We start from the raw sequence: 25,861 nt of genomic DNA on the forward strand, positions 1-25,861 counted from the left end.
TTTATTTTTTTTTTTAATGAAACTTCTCACTAAATTACGACAGAATTTGTTAATTGCTCTGGTTCTCCCATAGAATATTCTTTACCAAAAAATTTGAAATTAAAGGTCTTTCATGTTGCTTAAATTCTCTCAAGAAAATAAAGTAAGCCTGAACAAACCTCCCAGTAAAATTCTGAGTCGAATTGTAGAATATCTCAACTTTGAAGGGACCTGTAAATCCAGCTCCTTGCACCTAAGGCAAGATCATGCATGTAGAGCTTTTCTGAACAGACAAAACATACAGGTAAGGATTTTGCTTGGAAAATGTATTCAGGATAAAGAAGCAAATGCAAGCTAAATGTTTAAAGCATCAGGACCTGATCTGCAGAAGTCATTTTCTCGTTGGAAACCATCTGTGTTATTGCTCTGTGCTGTGCCCTGTGCTGTCTTTTCATGAGCCTCCTCCAAGTTCAAGAGGGACCTTAAAGTATTTACTGATTTTACAACACAGTCTCTTGTTACCTGAAAGCTACTTGTCCCCTGCCTCCTTCCACTGCTTCCTTATGAATTTAAGTAACCTAAGGATAATTAGATCTGTATCTTTCTGAGAATTCCCTGGCTCTGGGCTGCATTTCTGTCCCAGTTTCCTCACAAGGTGTGGTTCTTTGTGCCCTCTCTTGTTCTAACCATCCCATTACAGAGGAAGCAATGTGATATGAAGGCATCAGTCATCTTCTTCAGGAGGAAAAGTCGTTCCTTAATCTGTTAAAGGTGCTGATAAAGACTAAGCAGGTTTGAGACTGACAACAACCTTCTGTTCTCTGTGCTAGCTTTTGCTTTCTCGAGGGCAAGGCTACCAGAAGGAACTCCCAGAGGTGGGCAAGGAGCAGCTCTGCTGCATGACTGACACCTATCTTCATGTATCCCTGCCATCATCCATGTGCACTTTATATTGCACAGCCAGATGCTGAATGATAAGCACTTTATGAAGGTGAAGTCTTGACTTTAGGCTCTCATGTAGACTGTGTAGGCTAAATTCAGATTGTCAGGGAAAGAGTTTGAGCAAGAATCTGAAGATTTGATCTTATCAGATTGTAGCTATTGCTGCAGTTGTGGTAATTGAAACTTCTTTTTTTCCCCTCAAGTATGTGTAAAGTAGAGAATCAGTCTGTTGTCAAAGACATTTTTTGAGCAGAGGCAATAAAAATAACTTATGTATAAATGAAAATGTTTTAGTGAACTCCTGAGTGGCACTCGAAAAACCTTTATAAGAAGCACTACTTGTCTGCCCAGGGAATGAATACAAAATAAGCAGAAAATTTTGATGCAACTGATGCCTTATTCATATCTTAATTCTTATTTGGGTGTATATCCAGGCAAGGCTTACATCCTGATGCTGTTGCAGTGCGCTCTGTGATGAAAGCCAAGGATCTTCATCAAATGATACGTACCAATTCTGTCACTGCAGAATGTTTTTTTTGAAGAAGTTAGTTCTTACCTTGTGCCTTTTACTTTGAACTTGTGCATTTGTCCATAATCTTTGTGAACTTGGCTATACCTGGGGGGGCTGCAGTTTAATCGTATCCTGTGCTATAATTTTCAGTTCTTCCTGTAAACAGCTTATCAAATGTGCAGAATTGTACCACAGCTCTGATCATCTGGCTAAGGGGATTAATGTCACCTAATGCAGTATGTAGGTACCAAACAGATGGTAAGGAGCAAAAGAGGTTTGGAGGCTGAGTCAGTGAGCTGGGGGAGGAGAAGTGTAAAACCCCTCAGGAAATCAGTAATCATCTCAATTTGCAGTTTTCATAGCTAATGTACTGTGTGCTACAAAATGTGTTCTCCAGAGTTGTGGGCTGTACTTGCTGTTGAAGTGTAAAGAGGATGCTTGTTATAGAGCTGGTGTTTAGGAGCAACAACTACAATCAAGTAACACTTTGTGCTGAAATCTTGTCTTAGATTTTTATTTCTTAAACTGAGTCCATAAATATTTGTGGTATTTGAAATGCACATGTAGCATTTCTGGTAGTTTGTTTAGCCGTACTAAGCATATGGGGATGTTAAACATTAACTGGTGCTGCATAACTGTGGATATAATTAAATTCATTTGGTCAAGACAGTAAAAACATACTCTGTGTACATTGTGTAGCTGATAAATGCATTTTTATAGAGACATTCTCTTGACTTGCCAAATAATGGGTTACTAATGGCAAAGTTGACTTAAAATCTGAAACCACATCTGCACTGTAGGCACAGAAGTGAGCACAGGCTGCATTAGCTTGCTTGACATGTCCTAGCTAAACTGCACTAGAACGAGCTTGAGCATCTCTGCCACATTCTGATCATGTCTGAAGTGTCTGTAGACAAGCTGCAGTTTTAAACTACAGAGTCAGTGATGCTGTTCACATTTTGTCTTTTTTTCCTTCCCCTGCTCTTTTAAGCATATTTGAAAACAGGGTGCTTCTTAGATATTTCTATTAACTATGTGACTGAAAAGTAGTTGAACATGAGTTGAAATTCCAAGAGAAGTGTATGTCTGAGAAGGCTGTTAGCAGATGTGTGCAGTACTTTGCTGTGAAGAAATTATTTCATGAGGAGACTGCCAAAAGTATATGGTCCTGTGTACTGGAGGTGCCCCTGGAGCTGGTAATGGGGAACTGTGCACTTATCAATCCAAACCCTCCACAGCTGGCCCCAAGTCCCTCTGGAGTTTCCATTTTATGGCTTGAAGTCCCTTTGAGTTCTTGCTCCATGCTTTAGTATTTTATTATGTGAGTACTGGGGGAGAGGGAGAAGCATGTGTGTGCATGTATGAGAAAGAAGTTAAAATTTGGTGTAGATGATGCTCAGAGCTGATTTATAATAAAAAACAACACATTTTGTGCTCCATAGGTTAGTGTGTTGGGGCTTTGTGTTGATAATTTAGCTGGGCCTCTATAGTGCCAAGTGGTATTTTCACTGCCAGATAGTGGAGTGCTTAATAGATCTATACAATGGTATTAAGTAAATTTTATAGTTTAGTCAACTTTTTCCTGTATTTGGCTTTTAGGAACAGGACAGCTGCTAGACTTCTCAGGTGTTTTAGTTCACATGTGTGGTTTCAGCCTTGCAAGTTTCTTTTTTCCCAAATTACTCATCAAGTTATTTTAAGAGTGATTTACTAATAAAACACCTATTTAGGTATTTAGTAAACAAAACCAAGGCCATAAAGCATAATGCTGAACAAGATAACTCTACTTTTTTTTTTTTAATCTGCAGTGATCCAGATGGGTGTATTAAATGGCTATTTTAGTTGCACTCACAGGATGTGAACTCTGAAAAATAAATGCCATATAAAAAATCTCTGTCTCCCCTATTCCCCAAGCTTCCTATTCCCCTCCTATTTTAATAGTAAAGCTTTTAGATATCAGTTACTTTTTTTTTTTTTTTTTTTGAGTGGTATGTGGCTGACTTGAGATGTGGAGAAGTTTTGTCTAAAGCTTTATTTAAGGACATACAAAATAATTTGGAACTTTAACTAAAGCGGATGGTGAAAGGAATTAGGGTTGTTTGTACAGATGGGGTTAGAATGGAAATATTTAATCTACATGTAGGTATTTCCAAAATACTTCATATGATTTGGTAACTTGATCTACCTTTACCATGACAAAAGGGCATTTTGGGTGTCTTATCCAATTTAGAAAACTAGTCCTGAGTATTTTTCCACTTTTAAGTTTAGACAATTCAACTCTGAATTGCATGAATTTTTATTGACTTGAAAGTGATATGAGAGAAGAATCAGGTTAAAGTAACTGCCAATAAATCTGATAAGGATATTCAGATATCATTGAGTCAGTCTTTTGATTTGGAATTGAGTAATGTTGTCACCAAGGTCAGAGTTGAACTAGCACACAAGACATATGTGAAATCAGGAAGTAACCTTGTGCTTTCTGATATGAAATTGGAAAGATGGCCTAGGAAACAGGGAGATCAGCTGGAGGAGAGAGTAGAATCATTAATGTTGGAAAATTCCTTCAAGATAATTTTAACTGACAAGTCCACCACTAAACTATGTCCTTCAGTGCTGCATTTACACGACTTTTAAATACCTCTGGGGATTGTGACTCCATCACTTTCCTGAGCAACCTGCTTCAGTGCTGGTCAACCTTTTCCCTAAATTTTTTTCCTCATATCCAATCTAAACCTTCCCCTTACTGTCTTTTACCTGGGGCAAGACATGCCCCCTTCAGTACCATCTCCTTTGTGGTGGTTGTAGAGGGTGATTTGGTATGTACCCCTGCCTCTTTTTCTCCAGGCTGAACAATCAGAGCTCCCCCTGCTGCTCTTTATAAGGATTGTGCTCCAGACCTTTCCCCAGCTCTGTTGACCATCTCTGGACATGCTCCAGCTCCTCAATTATTTTTCCTGAATTGAGGGGCCCAAAACTTCACTTAAGGTGTGGCCTCACCAGTGTTGATTACAGGGGCAGGGTCACTGCCCTGTTCCTGCTGCCACACCACTGCTGATCCAGGCCAGAATGCCATTGGCCTTCTTGGCCACCTGGGCACACCCTGGATCATGTTCAGTTGCTGTTTGCCAGCACCCCCATGTCCCTTTCTGCCAGGTAGCTTCTCTGTCAGTAGTGCTGCCTGGGGTTGGTGTGACCCCAGTGCAGGATCCAGCACCTGACCTTGTTGAACCTCATACAACTGCCCTTGGTCCATCAGTCCACCCTGTCCAGATCCCTCTTCAGGGCCTTCCTGCCCCCCAGCTGATCAATATTCTCACCTTGGTGTCATCTGCAAACTTAAGGTGTACTCAATCCCCTCACTGAGATCATTAATAAAGATATTAAATAGAACTGGTTAGTGAAGTAAGCCTGCAGTAACTTTTGCAAACCATTGAAAATGTCTCTCAATGTATTTGTGGTCTTTCTCCTTCTGGATGGTGATGCCAGGAGGCAGGGAATCCTGCAGTGTTAATCTGTAAGATGTCCTAGTTGAAGAGGAAACTCACTTCGATGTTCCCAATATAACATCACCAGTGTTACACTAGTTAGGAGGGACTGGGTAAGGAAAACAAAGCTTTGAAACTTTTCATATAGATTTGGTCTCTTTTGCATCAAATATCAGCAAGTAGGTAAATGTGAAACTATTTTTAAAGCTACTTTTTTCTTCTGAAATAGTTTGGCATGGGTTCTGAAGCTTAGTTGTTGAAGCTTGGAATAAAGGAACTTCCCAGCAACTGCCTTTGATTACATCTAAATGTAGGCTACAGCTGTTCTTTTGGGAAAGGCACATAGCTCAGCATGTGAGAAACTGACACCTTTTTCTCTCCTTTTCAGAGTATCTCCTCTACAGAAGTCTGAAATTGTAGACATGGTCAAGAAACACGTCAATGCCATAACACTTGCCATTGGGGATGGTGCCAATGACGTAGGAATGATCCAGACAGCTCACGTTGGAGTGGGGATCAGTGGCAATGAGGGCATGCAGGCAACCAATTGCTCGGATTATGCCATTGCACAGGTCAGATGCAAGAATGAACAACTGCCATATCATCTTGTGAGAAGTGCACTGTGCAGCCATGTAGTGCTCAACTGGCTTCTCCTTGCCTTCAAGCCAGAAGCATCTCTGGTTTTGATTTTGGATATATTTTGGGGATTTGTTATGATTTTGGATTCTTCAGAACAAAGCTCCTTCTCTCTTCAAAGTTTTAGTTTCCTCCTGACAACTGTGCAATATCTTGGTTCTTCAATAGTCAGGGGGAAGCACTTTCTGTGATGGTTGTATTAATATGCTTTTAAATAACTGATCTGTCTTGGTGCAAACTCTTCCCTTACTATGAGTAGGTACTATAACCAAATGTGTGAGAATTTGACTGTTTGTCAGTTCTTAATTTAAAATGTCTCCTCTGTCTTTATTCCTCCTGCACCCTGTGTTGCATCCAAGAACTGATCACATTTCTAGGGAGCTGGCCAGTATTTTCATTTGACATATGTTATTTTGAACATTATTTGGGTAAGTGCTCTTAAACTAGTTCATCAAATTCAGAACTGATTACTTCAGGTAAAAAGAGGAGTTAAAAGCCTTGTTTGTTGTTTGTTTGTTTTACTGAAGCAACCACAATTTAGAATCAAGATTTTGAAAGAAAAGTCAGAAGGGAAAAAGATGCTTCAGTTGGTGAATATCCTCGGAACACTACTTACAGCTGAGATGCTCTATGTGTTTGAGACTGATGCAGGGCAAAACCAGATTGAGCTGACAGGAAGCAGAGACATCTCCTAATGTTCCCTTTTGGCAGGGTGTAGTCTAGATAGATTTGGTAGGTTTGTTCTACCAAATGACATGAAACATTACCATCTTTTGGTAGCTTCCAGCAGCAGGTGAGGCTTTGAAAAGGCAGGGATAATGGTGCTGTATGCACAGATAAGTGTTTATTGTGTTAACCCTGCTGAGAAGCAAAGTGGCAGTCTTGTATTGCTGCTCTGTTCTGACCTTTGATGAGGAACACTCGGTTTCAGGTTTGAAAATCTGAGACCTTTCACAAAATCTATCTTGAGAATTTTAGGCAGTTTTACCAAGTTTTTCTGTCATAAACAGTAGCATATCCCAAATATATACCAGTGTAAGAACTGCCATAGTCATTGTCTCTGGTATCTTGTAATGAGTTTCACATTTTTAATTTCAGTGGATTATATATAGCTTCTGCTGTATAACTTAATGGAATGTTCTCTCCTTGGACTTCCTCTGATCATTTATTACATCTGCTTTAGTAACTAAGCATAAGTAGCAAGGGTTTTGTCCATAGAAGGCCCTACATATGTAATTTCTTTTGTGTTGCAGTAGCATTAACTATGGAGAAGTAATTCCATGTTGACATGTTTCTTTTCCACTAACAAAACTGCCTGTATTCCAGTTTAGTGTTAGAACATGGGAGTTGCTCTTGGTTTAAATTCCAGTCAGCAAGTTACTGACAATAACAATCAATCTTTTTAGTTCAATATGAAATAGGTAATATGTGCTTTAAAAAAAAGTAAATTAGTGTTCAAAAGAAAAACTTGATCTTTGTGGAGTGTGTTTCTTTCAGTGAAGACCTATAACTCCCACTAAAACATACTGTGTGTGCATGCCTTGAAGGCAGAGTATGTTCTTATTGAGTAATTTAAGATGACCACTGTAATGTAGCATCTCATGTTCAAATGCTATTTCAAATGCAGTGCTGCCAGAAGTAGGCACTTAGAGAAGAGAGAGTCTCTATTTAGGCTCATTTGGGATTCCAGGGAGAATCAAAGCATAAACCACACAAAAATAAAAAGCCAACTTGTGTCTGACTCCACTTGAAATAGCTTCCACAGGTGCAAGGAGCATCTGTTTGAATCATCCTTTTCCCTTTAAATGATAGTGCACCAGTGACCTCTATTTAGAGAATTCCCAAATCAAATGACCTAACTAGTTAGGCAGTAGTGGATTTAAATAACTTTTTTTTTTTTTTCTCATTAAATAGCTTTATCATCCTAATTCAGAGAACATCTGGTGTCTAGGGACTGTTTCCTTTTCTTAATTAAGAAAGCTTCTTTCTTCAGCAAATGTTCTTGCTTCAGTTTTCTTCTTTGGAAAAATTGGCCTGTTTTTGGATGCCTTTTCATGGTCTTTAAACCCCCCCAACATGCCATCACTTCATCCTTTAGTCAAGATGCTTTCTAGAAGATAATCTCTGTGTAAAAGAAGTTATGCTAGGGTTGATATAGAGATGACTGTAAAAACTTACACACACTGTTTCACAGGTAGGCTGGCCAGATAGTCATAATGTTCCCTGCTGATTCAAAATGCTGTAAATACAGGAGCATCCAAACAAGGACAGTGTCTTGGTAGAGCCCATCTGTACTGCTCTGTGCCAGCAGCTGTGCATTTGTACAATATCAGCATCAAAGCAAGTTTATTTCTTTGCCATGTCTTCATGGGCCTCTTTACCAGTGTGAGCAGGCTCAGTGTATTCTTTAGGCACTGAGTATTTTACTTGCTGTGCTCTGGAGTGCACTCATTTTCATGAGAGCAGACAAGAGAAATTAATGGTAGGATTTTTTTGTTGCCTTTAGCTTTCAGGAATGTCACTTAGATTCAGCAGAGAGAGAATCTCAGGTCGTGTATGACTATTCTCCACAAGAACTTCGGGATCACTTGTAAGGACATTGTGGCAAGTTTCCCATCACCTTAGTGTTGTTTTGGTTCTAATTTTGATGGGATAAGTTGTAGCTTTCCTTCATATTAACTTGAGGCATTAGGGGTCTAACAGGTCAGCTGCTCCCTTGGGAGTGTCCCAGTTATAGCTCTAGCTCAAGTTAAGCAGAGAACAGTGAAGCCTGGTTCACTTTTGTTTTTTCTCCTTCTCTGCTGGCATATCCCAACAAACCTGAGTTGCTGATGTGTGGGAGAGAGGCTATCCTTGCAGGATTTGTGGTTCAGTGATTTCATTGCTGGAAGGCATGGGAGCAGAGCTGCCTTATGGCAGTCCTAACTCTTTACTGTAGCTTTCAATTTCAAATAAGTTTTGGTTAAAATAAATTATGTAGAATCTAAATTTAGGATGTTGGCATTTTCCTGTCAAGTCACTTTGTGGAAAAGGAGGCAAAGCAAATAATTACCTTAGTGTCCAAGATCCCTTCAGGTATCCATATGCTGAACAGTAAACACTGCCATCACTTTGAACTGTAGGTAACTGGGCAAAAGTGGAATGCTGAAGGTCATAAAAAGGTTCACTAACAAAACCAAGACTAGAAAATTATGCATTTCCCAGTCTGGATTACAACACTGGCTCCATAAAAGCCCATTTTCAAAAGTTCAGAGTTTGAACTCTATCTGGAGTTCAAACTAGCATTAAAAGGCACATAGTTATACAAGATTCATTTAGCTGCCCTTTTTGGCAGATGCAATTGCTTTATACAGTATTTTATATAACACCCAATCACCGACACTTTGTGTGCAGGAAATGTTAATGTAATTACCTATTCTCTATAAATGCATCTATTTTTCCACTTTTGTTCCCCTCTTGTGTATTTTATTTCAGCTCAAGAAAGTTTTGATTATTGGGTTATACAAGGAAAGGAGATTCTGAACCTTGTAAGCCTGGAAACATTGCTTTTGCCATCAGGATGGTGATAACAATTGAAGACTTTTTGCCATTTAAAACCACTTTTTAGAATCTCTGAAGTTTTGCTGCAAAAAAGGTTTTAGCTTTAAGTATTTTAAGAGTTGTTTTTGGCATGTATCTTCTGTTAAGTTGTTTAAATGTTACACTTGAATAGCTTTCAGGGCTGATTAGAGGATTTTTTTCTCCTCCTTGAGGACAGATGTTTACTTTCAACCATTTTTTTAGCTATTCTTTGTATGTGTAAATACTTATTTTCTGTCTTTCAGTTTTCCTACTTGGAGAAGCTATTGTTGGTCCATGGTGCTTGGAGTTACAATCGAGTTACCAAATGCATTCTGTACTGCTTCTACAAAAACGTGGTTTTGTATATTATTGAGGTAAGAGAAACTAAATGGATGCTTATTTACTGGTGCTTACTCCTTAAATCATCTCTTGTAACTAGAAAAGCTCACCCAAATGGATCAAGCAAGAAGGACTGCCATTTTTTTCCATGTTTAACAATATAAAATTCAGTTTCCCTCCTCACATCAGTTCACTTGAATCTCCTAATGTTTATGAGGGAAGACGAAAGGTTTTCAGTACTGCGAAGCTTTGGATATGGCATGTGAGAGACAAAGTTCATTCCTTCTGTGCAAACACTCTTATTGAAAGCATCTTTATATTCATGGAAACACTTCAATTAGTGCTTATATTTATAAAAACTTGAATTTGGGGCTGCATTTAAAGTAAAAGTTCGTTTAATAGCATTTAATAGGCAAACAAATTATGCAAAACTACAGCGGTTGCTTCCAAGTTACAAAGACCATATATTAGCTGGCACCAAAATTAGAAAGAGATGACACTCATTTGCAAAATGAATCATGTTATTTGATTTTATAACTAAGACATAACTGTATTTTGAAAATAATTTGCTGGGAGATGTCAAGTACTGAAACTTGTTTTTAAAGAGGGCTGAATACTGTTACTGCCATTCCATTTCAGCATGCTTAAGAGAGGAGTGTGGTTCTCATGCTGCAGAATATAGTCTTGAATTTAGGATGTATCAGGAAGGACTTTATAATGTGCTTTTACCTAGTTAGAAATAGTCAAGGAACTTGAAGTCAGTGGTTTGATCAGTTGAGTATTAAGTGATCACTTGGCACAGCAATTTCCACCATGTTAATCAGTTTTATTAATATATGTGCATATATATTAGATTTTCTATTTCTTTGTACAGTTGAGCAGCCATGAATGAGGTTAACAGAAAATTTTAACATTTATAATTAGGCAGGTAGTTATATCAATTAGAGGAGATAGTGGGTGAGTAATAGTTTGCTATTCAGTAAATCATATAATGATCAGAGTGGTCATTATTCCTAGCTCCTTCAGGGTTTGATCATCTCCTGCGTATGATGTTAGAGAAAAAATATTGTCCACTGACTTGTCCCACTTTTCCTGTGCCATTTCTGAATTGGCTGTTATCCTGTACATCATGGTTTTAGTAAAAGTTTTTACATGCTGTTGGAGATAATAACAGTATTTATTATTGTCAAAGAAAATATAAAAAGCTTTAAAAAGAACTCTTCTAGTGTATTTCTTACTGAGCATGGCTGGCTGTTGCTGGGGTTTTGCCTGAACTTTTCAGAAAATGCCTCACAACTTCTTGATTTCCTGCTAGGATCCTTTTCTCTATTTGAAAATTAGTTTTGCAAGTCCTTCTAGCTTGGTATAGCACCATGTGTCTTTGTTTCTTTTACTATAGTCTGACAAGTAAATTAAATTCTGCATCAAATGGTGTATGACAAAATTATGCCTTCCCATTTAAGCAGCTGTGCATAGAGTTGAATGCAAGTGAAGTTCTCTGGGACCTCCATCCTGAGGTAGCTCAGTTATTTTACCCTAGGGTGGAATTTTATTAGCCAAGTATCTCTATATGATACATAAAACCCAAGTCTGCTCTAAGAATTTGAGGTCAGAGGTTCTCTTTACTGTCTTATGCTGTGTTCAGTTCTTTCTGCACACTGTCCTGAGCCAAATGACCTTTTGTGTCTCCTCATGTCCACGACTGAGGACAAGTCAGTTCCATCCAACACCTGAGCACTGAAAAATGTCTTATATGATGCAGCCCTGCACCTCAGTTACCTCTCTGTGCTTGTGCTGCATAGAAGTTGGGAGCAGCTTTAAGGAAGATGAAGTGGCAGAAATAATCTTGTCATCCAGCAATGGGAAGAGCTCAATTTGGTTTTCCCTGGTGAGCTTCCTTTACTGGAAGCCTTCAGGAATTTCCTCTCCAAAACTGTGTAAAACCAGTCAAATTGCCTGGAAACCCAAGAGACACCAGTTTTGGTATCCTAGGGATACAGGGTAGAGAGATCTTTAATTCCCTCCTTAGCTTTCCACAAAGAAAGAGAGGCTGTTTTATGTATGTACTGTGAGGTTTGGCAGTGCTGATCAGTTTGTGTTGTGGAATGATGCTCATGAAAGAGGTGCTCCACAAGGGAATAAATCCTTCAGCTTGAGAGAATGGTAGTTAAATGCCTGGCACTTCTGCATTGTTGCTTGTGTATATGGTGTGTTCCTGATTGCTTCCCAGTGCTCTGGATGAGTTTAATATTTACCCATACTTTCTGCTTGGATATATGGTGTGTGGAGAATATCCTTTTAGCATAGTAATGGAAAAGGGATTTGAACTTGAGCTACTTTCTACGTATCTTCAGAAGGATTGTACTATGTAAATATTTATACAGTTGAATGAAAAAGCACCTCATTAATATGACTGCCAGTTATACCTTTGTTACTTGTATCTGTTTTATTTCAGTGGAGTTTTAACACCTGAGGAATAGATATAAGCCTTATATAAATGACTCTTGCAGCAGAGAGGCACTGGGGCCATCATAACTTTCATTCCTTCATACTTTGCAAATACCAGAGAGAAGGAAGAGGTGGTGGTCCAGCTTGACACGCAGAACATCTGGACAGAACTTGCAGAGGCATGCAAGTTAAGGCATTAAGATTTAACTTAATTAAACAAGGGTAAATCCTTGAGAAGAGCATATTGCCATCTCTTTTCCTAGCATCCCAATGTTGATACACTAAAACCCTTCATACATTAGAAGTTCATCTTGGTACCACTTACGTTCACTTAAACCTGGAGGATCCAAAGTGTTGCATTCTCTGAAACGTTAAATTTACCAGATTTTTTTCAGTTTCTGGGTTAAAATATAATATTTGGGGTTTTGTGAAAAGTATACTCAGGTAATTGTCATCATGGGCTTTCCTCCTAGGAGGTGCTGTGGAGTTAAGGCTGGTGCTTGCCTTTCTGCAATGATTGATTCTTTGTGGAGAGGTGGAGGCCCAGTAACTGTTTTCAGTTGCTTTGATGACGAAAATGTGTGCCCATATTGAGATAGAGAGGTGACATAGCAGACAGCAGGCCTTGTGGTTTAGTGAATGCAGATGCAATGGAGATGAGTGTTATTTTCCCTCTCTTGAAAAGGCCCTCCTAGTATTTTTCAAAAGGTGAATTTTTAAGTCGTCAAAGTAATTGTTTAGTGAAATCTGAGAAGATTTTGTCTTGGCATAACAGCTGGAAGATCTCTTCCTGTCCTTTCTCTATCCTGGTCTCTCCTTTAGCATTTCTTCATCCCTGTCTTCCTGCTGTTCCTTGATTTCTCCCCTTGATTTTTGAAAATACAAAGCTAAGTGAAGTATAAATAAAAAGCACAAAGAGTAGCAGATCCTGAAAATTCAAGTTGTTTTGGTGTGATTATTAGCCAGACTCCTGAACCCTTGTCTATCACTGTTGCCAAGGTGCTTTAGGTTGAGGTTCCCTTACTTATGGACTCACCATAAGGTGTGCAGAAGGGGTGCAGAATCTAGCCTTTCCATCCACAGAGCTGGTTGACAGATTAATTGCTGCTTCTTCCCCAGACTTGACTATCCATGCTGGGTCTGTCCTAAGAGCTGCAGGGGAACCTACATGGAAAGCTACTGAGATGGCTGCAGGGATGAAATGCAAATATAAAACCCTCTCTTTGGTATCCATTCCTATATTTCCCATGTCTGCATGCACCAGAGTGTGCACTAAATCCATTTCTAAGGAAAGCCAACCATTCAGCATTTTCCTGAGGTGGAAGATCAGTGACAAGGTTTCAGCTTTTAAACATTTGACAGACAAGTCAAATGGACACACTCACAAAATACCATTTTGTTCGATTACTTATATAGCTGGCTTCAAACTGAGTAGTGAAACAAAAGATCTATTTCACATCTGTTGAGCAGATATATTTAACTGGAGATGATATAAAGTTGTCCTGTTGACATCAGAGCTTTGAAATATAGCTGATTTCAAATGTAAAAGAATACAGGAATGTTGCTTTCATGTCATGCTCGGAGAAGTAGAAACACAGCAAGATCAAAGGTGGTATCAGAAATATCAGGTAAGAGTTCAGGACCTTTGGGAATGGTTCTTTGGAAACAGTAGCATGGAAGATAGCTTTCAGGCCAACTCAGTGTGCAGGAAAAATGTGCTCAGTACTTCACTGGAGCATGTTGGTTTTTTGAAACATATTTAATATGAAGCACTTTTCTATTATATATTGATGAATGAGTCCAGGGTGGGAATAGATGGCCCCAGTGTCAAGGTCTGGCAGTGTAGGGCCATGACAGAGAAGTCAATGGCAAGTGGGAAGGGGAGAGTATAATGTGCATACCTTGGTTACAGCATAATTTTAATTTCTACTTTAAGAATCCAGAGATAAATTGCAAGCTTTGATTAGAAAGCTGTTTCTTTGTAGATGCTGAAAGTGAAGTCTAATCTGTAAGCAGTGTTAAACAAGAGAAACATACTAAACAAAACACCAAGATCAAATTTTTCTGCTAGAGCTGGATCTCCAAGTTGCAAAAGCTCTGAGTAAGCACAATGCCAAGAGAACCATCCTTTTAAATAAGAGGTGATTTTGTGAGTCAGCAAGGTCTGGCAGTGAGAGGTGTTAAGTGCTGCACATGCTGTTAGTGGTTACCACTTCAGACAAGCTGATAGCACAGGCTGCAAAAGCACACATGAAATGTTGCTGCATGAGACCTTGCATTTGTTTTTTCCTGTTTTCTTGCTTTCCCATCAAACACAACAGGTATTTTAAAAAATATGGAAAGCAGGCATGGGAATTTCAACTCTTTTCTCCAAATGGTAGGCAGAAATGAGTGTATCTGTTATGGTACTAAAAAGTATACAGCTCTAATGCTTCTATGTGCTTATCCCTGATTTATATGATCTGACTTTTCCAAATCTCTGTGCTTTCTGTTTCCAGCTGACTTTGCCATTCTTAGGTAACAGCCAGGCAATAGAAAACCTTAAACATGGGGATTTTTGCAGTAAGTTGAGGACTGAAGTGCTATAACTGTTGACATATAAAGCAGCTTTCTTAAAAAATAAGAGCAGTCTTTTCCCCCAGTGTTGAATTAAGGATATGAACATCTGCTTGCAAAACTTTCTAACAAGGGTAACAAGAACAAGGGCTGCTAGGGGTCTTGTCTTCTTATTCAAATTATTCAGTTGCCTATTCAAATACTTCAAATGCCAGTAGGTATTCAATAATTGTTACTTCTGTGCATGTACTCAGTGTGGTAAGCTTAGCACAATGCTCTTATCATGGTGAAGCCAAGGAGGAATGTGTGTGTGACTTCCATGTTATATCATTTGGGAATCTAGACTTGGATTCTCACAAATGCTTACAAATCCTGAATAATTACTTGCTCTCTGTGGACAGGTGCTATCAGGTAGAGAAAAGGTGGGATTCAATGTCCTTAAGATTTGTATCAGGTTTAAATTAGGTACCTGCAAGAAATCTGTACAGAACTTGGAAAACATGGAAAACACAGGAATTAACACAGTGTGAGGAACAAAGCTTGTGAAACTCAGCATTGTATTTTGATAATTTGTGGAGAAACAGGTCTTACATACGTGTTTATTTTTCTCTTGCACTCTTCATCAGCCTTGTACACAGGTTTAACATGGAGAAGACCTAGTGCAACACAGAACACTATCTCCTTCCTGCCCACTAAAAAAGCTGATTGCAGGCTCCAATTCGAGAGAACATTCTTTAGTAGCAGTAGTTTGAGGAAACAGATTCTACAAGGAGCCTGCCAAAGTTCTTGAAATATTGTAAAATACAATTTTCCAATCTAATCCAAAATTGTCCAGATAGTGCTTTGCAATGTATTAAAATATATATCTGAATTCTTTACAGGACCTGGTTTATATGCTGCTACTGACAATTTATTCTGTATTTCAACCCCCCTCTTTTCTGAAGAAATTCAGCATTGTGTATAGGCTGATCTCATCAACCTTAATCTATTATTGACTTGTTTTTTGGCTTCCTAATTGAGCATGTTAATCCCAAGGGTTTACAAGGAGTCAGTCATGAAGATAAATCCGTGCTAATTTTCCTTTCTTTTTGTAGTGCTATGCACAGTCAATCGTGAGAGTGCAGTCCATCTTCCCAGAAAATCAAATTGGCACAGCTATGTAATGGCTGGGTTTGATTTTTTTCTAAGTTCCTGATGGAACTGTCAGCATTGCTCTGAATTTAAGAGCACTGCCTTGATTACACCCTGCAATCAACATAATCTGTAATTTTTTGACACTCTAGATATTATAAAGGATAAATCCAGTTCCTTTGCATGGTCACAAAATCTCTAGGTGAAATGCCCATCAGGTTCAGTACACACTTCAAGAAGAGATCTATTCTGGTATTTTATTGAACACAGAGTATGCTGAGTACCTGGATCAATTTGTTGTGTGCATTTGCATAAGAGGAATATGAATGGCACAGTGATTTCCTCTCCACCTTGGTAAAATGTATGCTTTTTTTGGTGTGAAAAATCTTAGATTGGTGGGCATATATCAAAGCAATGATAATGTTGTCTAAATTAGAGGACGTTCAGTGTGTCATCTCCAGAACAATGTGTTCTTCAAAGTTCATCAGTACATGTTTTTTTACTTTAATTATGTCACCAATAAAAATGCAAGTTCATGTTTAGAAGAGAGGGAGAGCCTAATGTGAAGAAGCTTTTACTAGGGAAGATAAACCTGTGTTACAAAAGTTAGGAAAATCCAAGCCTAGGTTTTTTTAATCACAAAACCAGCTTTGAAATTAAAGAGTTCATTGTTGATAATTTCAGCCCAGCTTTCTTTCCAAAAGCTAAAAGTTTTCACGTTAAATATAACTCCTCTTATGGCCTTGAGCATTGACTTGAAAACCATTGACTGCTCTGGCTTAGTATTGGATAACCCCTTGTTTTAATAAAAAATATTTTTTAAATAAATAATGCTTTCATCTAGGCTAATTCAGTGCACATGACATTACTTGTTGGTACAGAGAATGCTTAATTTCAAGTTTGTATTGGTGTTGAAAGTATAAATAAACCATACAATGGAGTTACTTGTGCTTAGCACTTGAATGCTGAGTTTAGCAATGCTGTTCTGCACTGAAGGGGTGATTTTGAGAGAGTTTTTTAAAATCCGACACTGCAGATGTATTGATGCATATATGGTAATACACCTATTAACAAATATATCCTTTGTGTGCTGGTTTTCTTTCTGGCCTGTATCCCTATAAATGGACTTCCTTTGGTCCATTTCATTCCTCATCTGCATGGGAATAACTGAGAGCAAAGTAGGGTCCTATGCATATTGCATATGTGGAGCAGGGTTTTTTGTTTGTTTTGCCTTCTGCTAGATAAGCCATGGGGCTGTCATGCTGAAGATATGAGGTTTCTCCATTTCTGCCTGTACCTCATTGCTCTAAATAGCAATCTTCAAAATACATTTCTACAGCATCTTACCTTTCATGGAATCGTAGAATAAGCTGAGGTGGAAGGAACCTGCCAGGACTGTCAGTCTGTTCTGTTACTTAAATACAGCTTGGGAGATTTCAGTCTTCTGGAGGAGAGAAAAGCAGGATTACTTCTACTCAATTAGCTGTATCTGCTGCAGTTAAACTCAGATGTTACTGTATTTAAAAACACTACTTAGCCTAGGTGTAAAAAGGAGGTTGCTGCAATTCTTTTTGCACAGCTCTTTGTAGAACAATTTTCAACCTGGCAGTGGGTTTGGAAATGCTGCAAACAAGGTATAATACTGATTCACAGTAAGGCATGTTTTTGTGCAATTTCACAGTGTGAAACCTAGCTTCTGGAAATGTGTGATGGCTTGCCTGTGAGCAGTCTCACTGAAGTGACCAAATAGTAATTGCATTTTCTACTTTACAGACAGTTATTTGGAAATAAAATGAGTTTATTTTTTCCAAGCCACATGCTAGGATATTGTGTGAGCACAAGAAGTGCTGGTCTGTGTGGGCTGCATTTCCCTTGCTGAACTGAAGGAAGTTTGCCTGGCTGCCAGCTGCTTGCCAGCAGTAAGGTCAGGCTACAGCATGGTATTTTTTGAGTGTAAGAGACTTAATTATAAGACTGAAACATTCTGGTTTGTGTTCAGTTTTATCATCTTGAAGCATTTTACTCATACTTTGCCTCTTCGTTCTTGGCAAGTTAAGCAAAAAGCTAATTTTACCTGAGCTCCAACAGCAGTCTCATTGGCAACTTTTCCTTTGTGATTGTTGATAAGGGCATTTTCCTGGCATCTTTGGAGGCACTGCTGGAGTATGTTTTTAAAGATCAGATTTTCTAAGGGGTTGTCTTACTACAGATGCATGCAATCAATGAATTAATAACTCCTGGTGTCTTAATATCGCTTTATAGACAACTCCAAAATCCTTCTGAATGCTAGCTTAGGAATGTAGGGTCACCAGATTTTTGGAATATAGAATTTCTTTCCAGTGTATGTATAATGAACTGAGCTGGTCCTGATTATTTTGAGGTTTCTTAGGTTTATGTGCTCATGACCCAACGAAGCTGGAACAGAGAAAAAATTTAACTGAATACAGATTCCATTTTTAAATGCTGCTAGAAAATAATTTTGCCATTTTACTTGGATGAGCTCTAATGATAAAAATACCTTTATCCAGTTTCACTAATTAACCACTAGAGATTGTTTTATCTTGGGAGGCATAAAAGGCATCTGTAACCTAGTTTAAAGGCGTGTGAAGGATTTAAAATAAAATGTGTCTTAGTTTGTCAGAGAAAAAAATCTGGAGTATAGCTTTGGAGTGTTTATTTGCCCAAGTTCACCATCTTGAACCAAATTTTTTACTGTAGCAGAGTCAGAGGTAAAAACTATACTGTGTCTTCCATGATCAGTATCTAGAGTAAATCTGGAGCAGCATAGGTGGTGTTTTCCAATGTGCTTTTACAGCCTCTTCTACTGTAAAACCAGTTCAGTGGTTTGACTGAATTTGACCCTGTCAGGAGATTGAACTCTGTGGCTAGGAATGTTAAAAAAAAGTGTTGTCACTCAGTGCCCTTGGGAGTCTCCCTTCCGATGTGGGAATCCTGTGTCACTTACCTGAATAGGCATTGTGAGGCATTGGGCTGTGTGACAGTCCCCAGCAGGTGTGAAAGCTTTGAGTAACCTGTCCAAAACAGGTTATCTTTTCCCTCTGTACTGAGATGTTGAGTCCTTGCAGACAGCTATGGCTGTTGACATGCTTCTGGTTACTTCTGTGCTCAATAGAGTGTGTAATTGCTTTTCATAAATCCTTGCATCTCCTCTGTCTCTTTTCAGCAAAATCATTTAGAACATGTTAAAATGCACTAGAAATAGCAAATTACACTATTTACTGATAGTATTAGTTTTGAGTTATCCAATTCTCTTTACCGAGAAAATGTCAAAAATTGATTAGTTGTAGCTCCTGACCCTGATACTCCATTCACAATTCATAATGTGATCTTGTTACTTCTCCTCTTTCTCACTGTTTTGAACCTGTTTCCTTTCATGAGCCATTGCAATTTAAGTATAACTGCTGTGGAATAAAGACATCCTGGAGCAATGGGGTTTCTTGGTATTTTTTGAGCCAAGATTCACAGCCCAGTGTAATGAGGTCTATGTCAGACAAGGGAGAGGAGATTCAGGACTAATACTTACAGACTGAGGCAACCATCTTGTTAACACATGATTGTGGGTGTACTTAAATATGGAACATAAATGTCAGTAATCATGGGCTTAAGCTAAAACCCCAAAACTATACTCCAAAAGGCAGAGGGGCCCATTCTGTGGACCAAAACAAGAGCTAAGTGTTCTTGATGCATGTTTTGGTATATGTTACAATCTGTTTCTGTTCAATCAAGACAAAGTACCACTGGTGGCTTCCTGCTTTCGGAAGAGTGAAGAAGGTCAAAACTTGGTCTGCCAGCTTTTAAACGTGACAAAATTATTTTGCTTACTTTCTTATTTCTGGATTTCTTTCCTTAATTGCTTTTTCATGAATGCATTTGGAAAGGAAGGAGATGAAATATATTAGCCTTAGCTGTATCTAGCTTCTGCAGGGATTCAGACAAAGTATATATTATGAACTGAATTAATACTATATATGTTAGAAAAGAAATCCAATACTGTGTTTTCTCATCCAACCCCAAATAATGCTATTTTTTTTAGTAAATGACAGTGCAGATTGATTTCATTAATGGTAACTGACTAAAATACATACACAGCTCAATAGCAGTATAACCTGAAACCTTCAGTAGTCAGTAACACCTGAACCTCTCAGCATTATTTGTGATGATGGTTCCTGTCAAGTTTAATTTTGGTAGAAAAGTGAGTCTCCCTTTTCATTTTGCTAACAGTGTCTTGACCTTTGCTCCCTTTTGTTGTCAAGGAGTGACAGGTGTCTGGAGCAGCAAAGCAATGTGACACTCAACCTGTGCTTTGTGTCAGCTTGTATTCATTAGCCTTAAAAATGATGTGTGTGACTTTGTATTACTTGGAAATGTGTTTATGCCCATTAATATCTCCTGATTAATGGACAGTATAGGGATAGACTGTTGAATTGCTCCACTTTCCCCTGTGTGGTTTTTTTTTTTGTTTACTGTTGTTGAATATGTAAATGCCTGATATCTAGGAAATTTTAAGCTGTGGCTTCTGTAGTGGCATTATTTGTCTTTGTTTGTCTGCTGCAGTCTGTGTTGGTGGTACCACGCCACCTTCTTGCAGCTTTCTCCACTGGGAGCTTTGTGCAGTGCTCACCTCCAAGGTCCCACTTCCCTCAGAAGGTCCCAGCCCCTCCTGCTGTGTCGTGGATGTTGCTGTACCTGTCCCTGGGCTGTGCTTTCACCATCACTTGAATCCACAGCTGGGCTGTGCTTTAATCCAATGTGAACGTGCACTGCTGTTGAAAATGGCAGTCTGATCTTCATGTCTCCCCAGGGGTGTGTTCTTTCTCTCCTCCTTGCCAAGGCAAGAGTGTTTGCACAGCTGCAGATGGGCTCTTTAAGGTTAGAATTCAGCCAGATGACCTTCCTGATGTACACAGGAGCCCTTGGACAGGAGAAAGGACCAGCTCTTCTGAGAGAGGTATAGGCTTTTGTTAGACTTTACATGTTATTTTAGTAAGCTAAGATGGGAGCCTTTGCTTGTGTATATCTGAGGAAAAGGCAAAAAAGTTGGAGAGGTAGAGCAAATGAAGGGCATTGATTGGTTTTCATGATATCCCTAGTAATCTCCGTGGCATAACTGCTTGGAAACTTATAATGAAACAATTTTTCCCTTTTGGGCTGTCAGGGTATCTTTTACTCAAAGACATTCCAAACACGGATCTGGGGAAGAGGAGGGATGGAAGTTGAAAAGTGGTAGTTGATCCCAAAGATGTACTGAACAAAAAAAAACCACCTTTCCCTATGCCAGTCACATACTGTTGATGTGCATAAAGAAGCTGTCATTTCTCAAAAACTGTGAATGCATCAGAGAGTGTTGTTTTAGGAAAATGTATGCACGATTATCGGATTTTATGGCGTGGGATTTGAGGGGTGTATGTATGTGGAAATCTTTAAGAATGTGTGTTAGGCCATCTGGGCAACAAGGAGGAGCTGGTTTGTGCTAAAATATAAGCTATTTCTGCAATGGAGGAGTGATAAAATGATAGTAGAGAAAGTTCTGGCAGACTTTATTTCTCTGGAAGCAGTTACTACTACTTTTTAAGCAGCCCCTGATTTATGCTGAGTTGAAATAAGAAGGTAGGAGCAGTAAATCTAGAGTAAGAAAAAGGAGTGTTGCCTAAAACCAGGACAGTACTTCAAGGGATGCCAGACATGAGAGTTGCCTTCTCTTCAAACTGACTGATAGTGCTGAGAAAGCATTGTGGGGAAGGCATGAGAATGAAAATGGAACATTTTGAAATATGGATTAGTATTGGAAATCCTTATGTATTGGGCTTTTGGGGATGTAAAAAGTTACAAGTAAGTCTGGCAAACCTTCCTTTCTTGGACTTAGTTAAGGAAGGGGAGTATGTGTTGGTGGTCTGTAAAGGGTCTCTGTGGGGTTTGTAAAGCCCAGTTTGGTTGTGGGGGAGGGGAGGTGGCATTTGGATAGGCACAAAGCTCTCCCTTTTCACTTACCTCCCTTCTTGAGGAGAGCAGCTGTTGTCTCTTCAGCAATGAAGTCTTTACCTTGTTTGCATTTTAAAAAGAATAACACACAGAATAAGGGAACTTTTAGCATGCTGATTTTGGCACCCAAATACACTGCTGGTACCTACATTGTTTCTAATGATTGAGATTTATTCCTGCTCATCATTAGAATAACCATTCTCACTGGGAGCTACTCATGAGCATGAAAGTTTCTCTGCCCAAAAGCTTGATTTTCTTTTTTCTTTTTTTTTTTTTTTTTTAAGCATGACTTTGTTCCCTGTAGAGCAGGTTGCCAGATCAGTAAATTAGGATGATCTGAGAGATCTCTTCTTGAGAAACTCAGCACAATTCTGCTGCTCATTGCCTGTCACTCTTCATGTATCTGACTGCATCATAACCTGTGTGTTGGTGACTGACTCTGGTTTCTTGGGTGAGTGTTTTGGTTGTGTTGACTGATTCTGTCTTCCTATTTGTTTTACTGGTATGTCAGTGGGGAATCGTGTCATGATTCTCCCTTTACCCACATTGGTATCCACTTGAGATTCATTACTAAATGTGTTATTGCCTTCTTGTGAAAATATAAATCTGCACATCTTTATTGCAGCTCCAAAGCAGCAATAAATGATACAAGTGCTGGGTACAATAAACTCTACTTGGGGTTGTGAGCCCAAGGTTAAGTTTCTCATTTGTAAGGAAAGTTGCTGCTGCACACATTTCTATAATATGAAGTTTAGAAGTACTCCTACATCTGCTGTCACATTAAAAATAATGAAGATAGATAAAACTTTAACTATCATATTTCTCCATTTGGAGGTATAGCTGAAATCCACTCTGGTGGGCAGCAAATGTCTGCTCTCTTCTGTTTGAACAGAGGCAATTACTATTTAATTCTAATAAATGGGACAAACAGATTTTTGCCTGCCAGGCTTCACTTATTTCCCTCACCCCCACTGGCATTAGTCACATAAACACCTGTAGTGAGTATGTCTCTCATTTTAAAAAACAGTTTTGACAGATAGCTGCCTGCTTAACAGTGTATGAGGAATGATATCCTTAAAAATGGCTATTTATTGCATTAAAATAGTTCCTGCTCCCATTGCAAATACGAAGTTGTCCTGGTCTTGTCTTTTGGAGTTTGGTACTGAGAACAATCTTGTGAGATAACCCTGTAAAAAATAAAATTTAACAAGTCTTACTGTCTCTTGTCAACACTTGCAGAGCTGGTGTAAATTTTGAGGGTTGTATACTTTCCTTGCTGAGTGCCTGGCTCATGCAGCAGTGTCACCAAAATCATGAGGTACCTGTTTTTTTGCCAGACTGTTCTAGGAAGTCATGCAAAATAATTTGGGGTAATACCAGCATTGTTCAGGTGCTCACTGCTATATCCTCTGAGATGGATTGCAGCTACATCAGAGAATTAGAGGTTTAAGACATTGTCTTAGAAATGTACATGTTGCTCTGTTGTGCTCGTAGGTTTTTTCCTTCCAAACAATAATAGGCTTCCTTCAGTATTGAATGTGCATGTTTTGTGTTCACCACCTAAAGGTGTCTTGCTTTACCAGCCATAAAAATGTTTAATGTATGCTGTAAAGCAGAAAGGTGCCTTTATAAAAGTTGTCAGTCACAGCTATTTCATTGTTTTGGGGAAGACGAGCAGGGAAAAAAACCCAACAAGTTGTAGTAGTAGCACCAAAATTCAAACAGACATACAGGTCTCTCCTTAGTGCTGCGAACAGCTGGAAGTCTATCACAGTTCCATCTGAGAATTAATAGCTTAGCATATTCTATCAATGATTAGTGAATTTCAGCTATTTCCTGAAAAGCATTTTGGACTGAATCCCTTGGATACACATCTTTTTGTATCCTTGATGTATTTCTCAAAGAGGAGGTATTTCTATGTTTGCATTACTCTGCTCCCAAACTATTTTGAAATCCCCATTGTATGTACAACAGGAGACTATAGTTGCAGTGTGTCAGACTTGGTAATTCCCTGTATTCCTCATCTTTAAAAGAAATCAGTTGCTAATAAAAATTTAAAAGGAATAGAGTAGAACAAGCATACTGCAATTAATATTTTCAGTATTTCAATTTGTGGTGGTTATTTCCTGAAACCTGAAACAAGAATAATTTACTGAATCTTATAATATGAATAAAATCTTCTAAATTATATTTGTAGCCTTAGGGAAATTAATCTGATACAGCCAAATGAATTGCCTCTATGGTATGAGTATTTAATGTTCCTACTTGGTGTTGCTGGAAAGAAAATTAAAAAATTCAGCCATCTCACTGTTTCCTTTTTTCCTAGAATGATAACTTTGTGGCAACAAGTCATTTGTGGCCACTTTTCTGGTGTACTGGCACCTGCTTTACATAGTAGTATAAAGTTTACGGTAAACTACTGACATAAAGGTCAAGAAGAGCTTGAAGATACTACATTTTGGTTTTTTCTAGGAGATGTGCATGTTCTTTAAATGATATTGATTTAATGTTGGAAGACAGTTTTGTCAAAAGGCCATCTGGTTGGTCGACACCAGAAAACTGACCTTCAGTACCATTTGTTTTTTGTAGTCACTTAAATTAGGAGGGAAATACTATACTAACTCTTTGGGGAAGAATTGGGGTAGTTTCATACTTTTTTCAAATTTCTGTGCTCTGGTGACACATTATCTGTCAAGGCTGTTTGCCTGTCTGCAAGTTTTTGGACATGTGCTTAAACCCACTCTCATTCCCAAAGAATATAAAAGCGTAATGCACCTGAATATAGAAAGATCTTATTCCATAGTGTTTCAGTGCACTAAATAATTTATTCAGTAATATCCAAAACCTGACATCTGGGGAATTCCTGAAGGATGACAGATTGTCATTAGGGTGGCACAAGTTGTACTGTGTGTGCATTTTTAGTAAGAATGAGTCTCTCTCTAGAGCCCAGGGCAGGGGGATTCTAGGAAATTCAGGAAACTTGAAGAGATGCCATTCCAGCTAAACCCTAGAAGAAAGTAATGAGCCCTACAGGCTCATTGTCATGCCTTTGATAGTCTCTACTGGTCAGGATCAGGAGGATCTCCAAACTTCTGGAGGGTTTTCTAGGGGGTCATGGCTTTTGTAATTATCACACAGATTATGAATACAATTCATCAGTGAAGCTTATGCATCATTAGTGTTGGTGTATATGTCAGTCTTTCCTATATGAAAGAAAGGGAGTCTTGTGCTGCAGTAGTTCGTTCTTTAAAGTTATTCCTGCTGACTTACAGTTGGTGATCTTTTTTCTTCACAGTATTTGTGTTTTCCCATCTAGACCTGCCTGAAGTGATTCTACTTGTGTTGCTTGCTTTTTGTCTCAGAACTTAAGTATTTACATGGTGTCTTGTATAATTTCTTTCTATAAATATGAGCACTGAAAATGTAAAAGTGAATCTTCATATTCCACTTCCCTTTTCTGTTGAAATGTCACTGCAGAATTGTGAGGTTAGAGGGAAGTCCTGATCCTTTATCAGATTTAATCTGTTTGGACCTGAAGGCAGATTTGCAAACTGCCAGCTGACTGAGACAGGCTCTTGCTTTAACAACCAATTCATAAACTCAGAAGGGGGAAGATTAGCACTCATATTTAAAGAAAATAGAAGAAAATCAGAAAGTTTATATTTTCAGCTATTTGAAAGGATGGGAATGAAGTAAAATTATTCTTATAGCTTATCAACAGAAATATAGCTAAGTTATTTTATTAAATAGCTTGTAAATTATGTATGGTTCTCTTTTTCCTTAATGTATGATTTATGGCATGGCTTTCCAATAGAGATGTGTGGTGTGTAATACAATATATACTGAAGTTTTGATTTGAACCTGAATAGCCTATATTAAGTTTGATCATCTGTGAGTATTAAAATGGTTTACAGTAAGTAGTAATCAATCATAACAAGCGACATATGTTGATAGCAAGTTGCAACTCCACTCAGTGCCCACAGCATTGTTCTGGTTTGAAGTAACCCATTGCAGTTAAATTGAGTACATACACACTATGGGCAAAATTTAATTGCCTTGCAGTTTACTGTTTGGTTTCTTGGTACCACACAAGGCCATAGTAGTGGAGTCTTCAAAAAAATGAGGTGTCCAAAATGTCAGCTCTTTATCTATCAGACATGGTGAGGTGAAGTGTAGAAGACCTTTAGAGAAAAGACTGCGAGGAAAAAACACCTTTAAATCACTCCAGGGAGAGCTTCAAAAAAGCAGAAGCCAAACCAGTGCTTTTCTATTT

General features: G+C 38.5%; 1 protein-coding gene across 1 annotated transcript in view; it reads left to right on the forward strand.

Moving 5' to 3' along the window:
* ATP8A2 (ATPase phospholipid transporting 8A2) overlaps positions 1-25,861 on the forward strand; it is a gene marked incomplete at its 5' end in the record, with an annotated part of 312,234 nt that overhangs the window by 160,923 nt on the left and 125,450 nt on the right. The window contains 2 exons of the mRNA XM_079298009.1: positions 5,306-5,489; positions 9,378-9,488. Of these exons, the coding sequence (XP_079154135.1) occupies positions 5,306-5,489; positions 9,378-9,488 (295 nt within the window). The remainder of the gene's footprint in view (positions 1-5,305; positions 5,490-9,377; positions 9,489-25,861) is intronic.

The sequence above is a fragment of the Erithacus rubecula genome (assembly GCF_903797595.1).
Source record: "Erithacus rubecula genome assembly, chromosome: 1".
NCBI lineage: Eukaryota > Metazoa > Chordata > Aves > Passeriformes > Muscicapidae > Erithacus > Erithacus rubecula.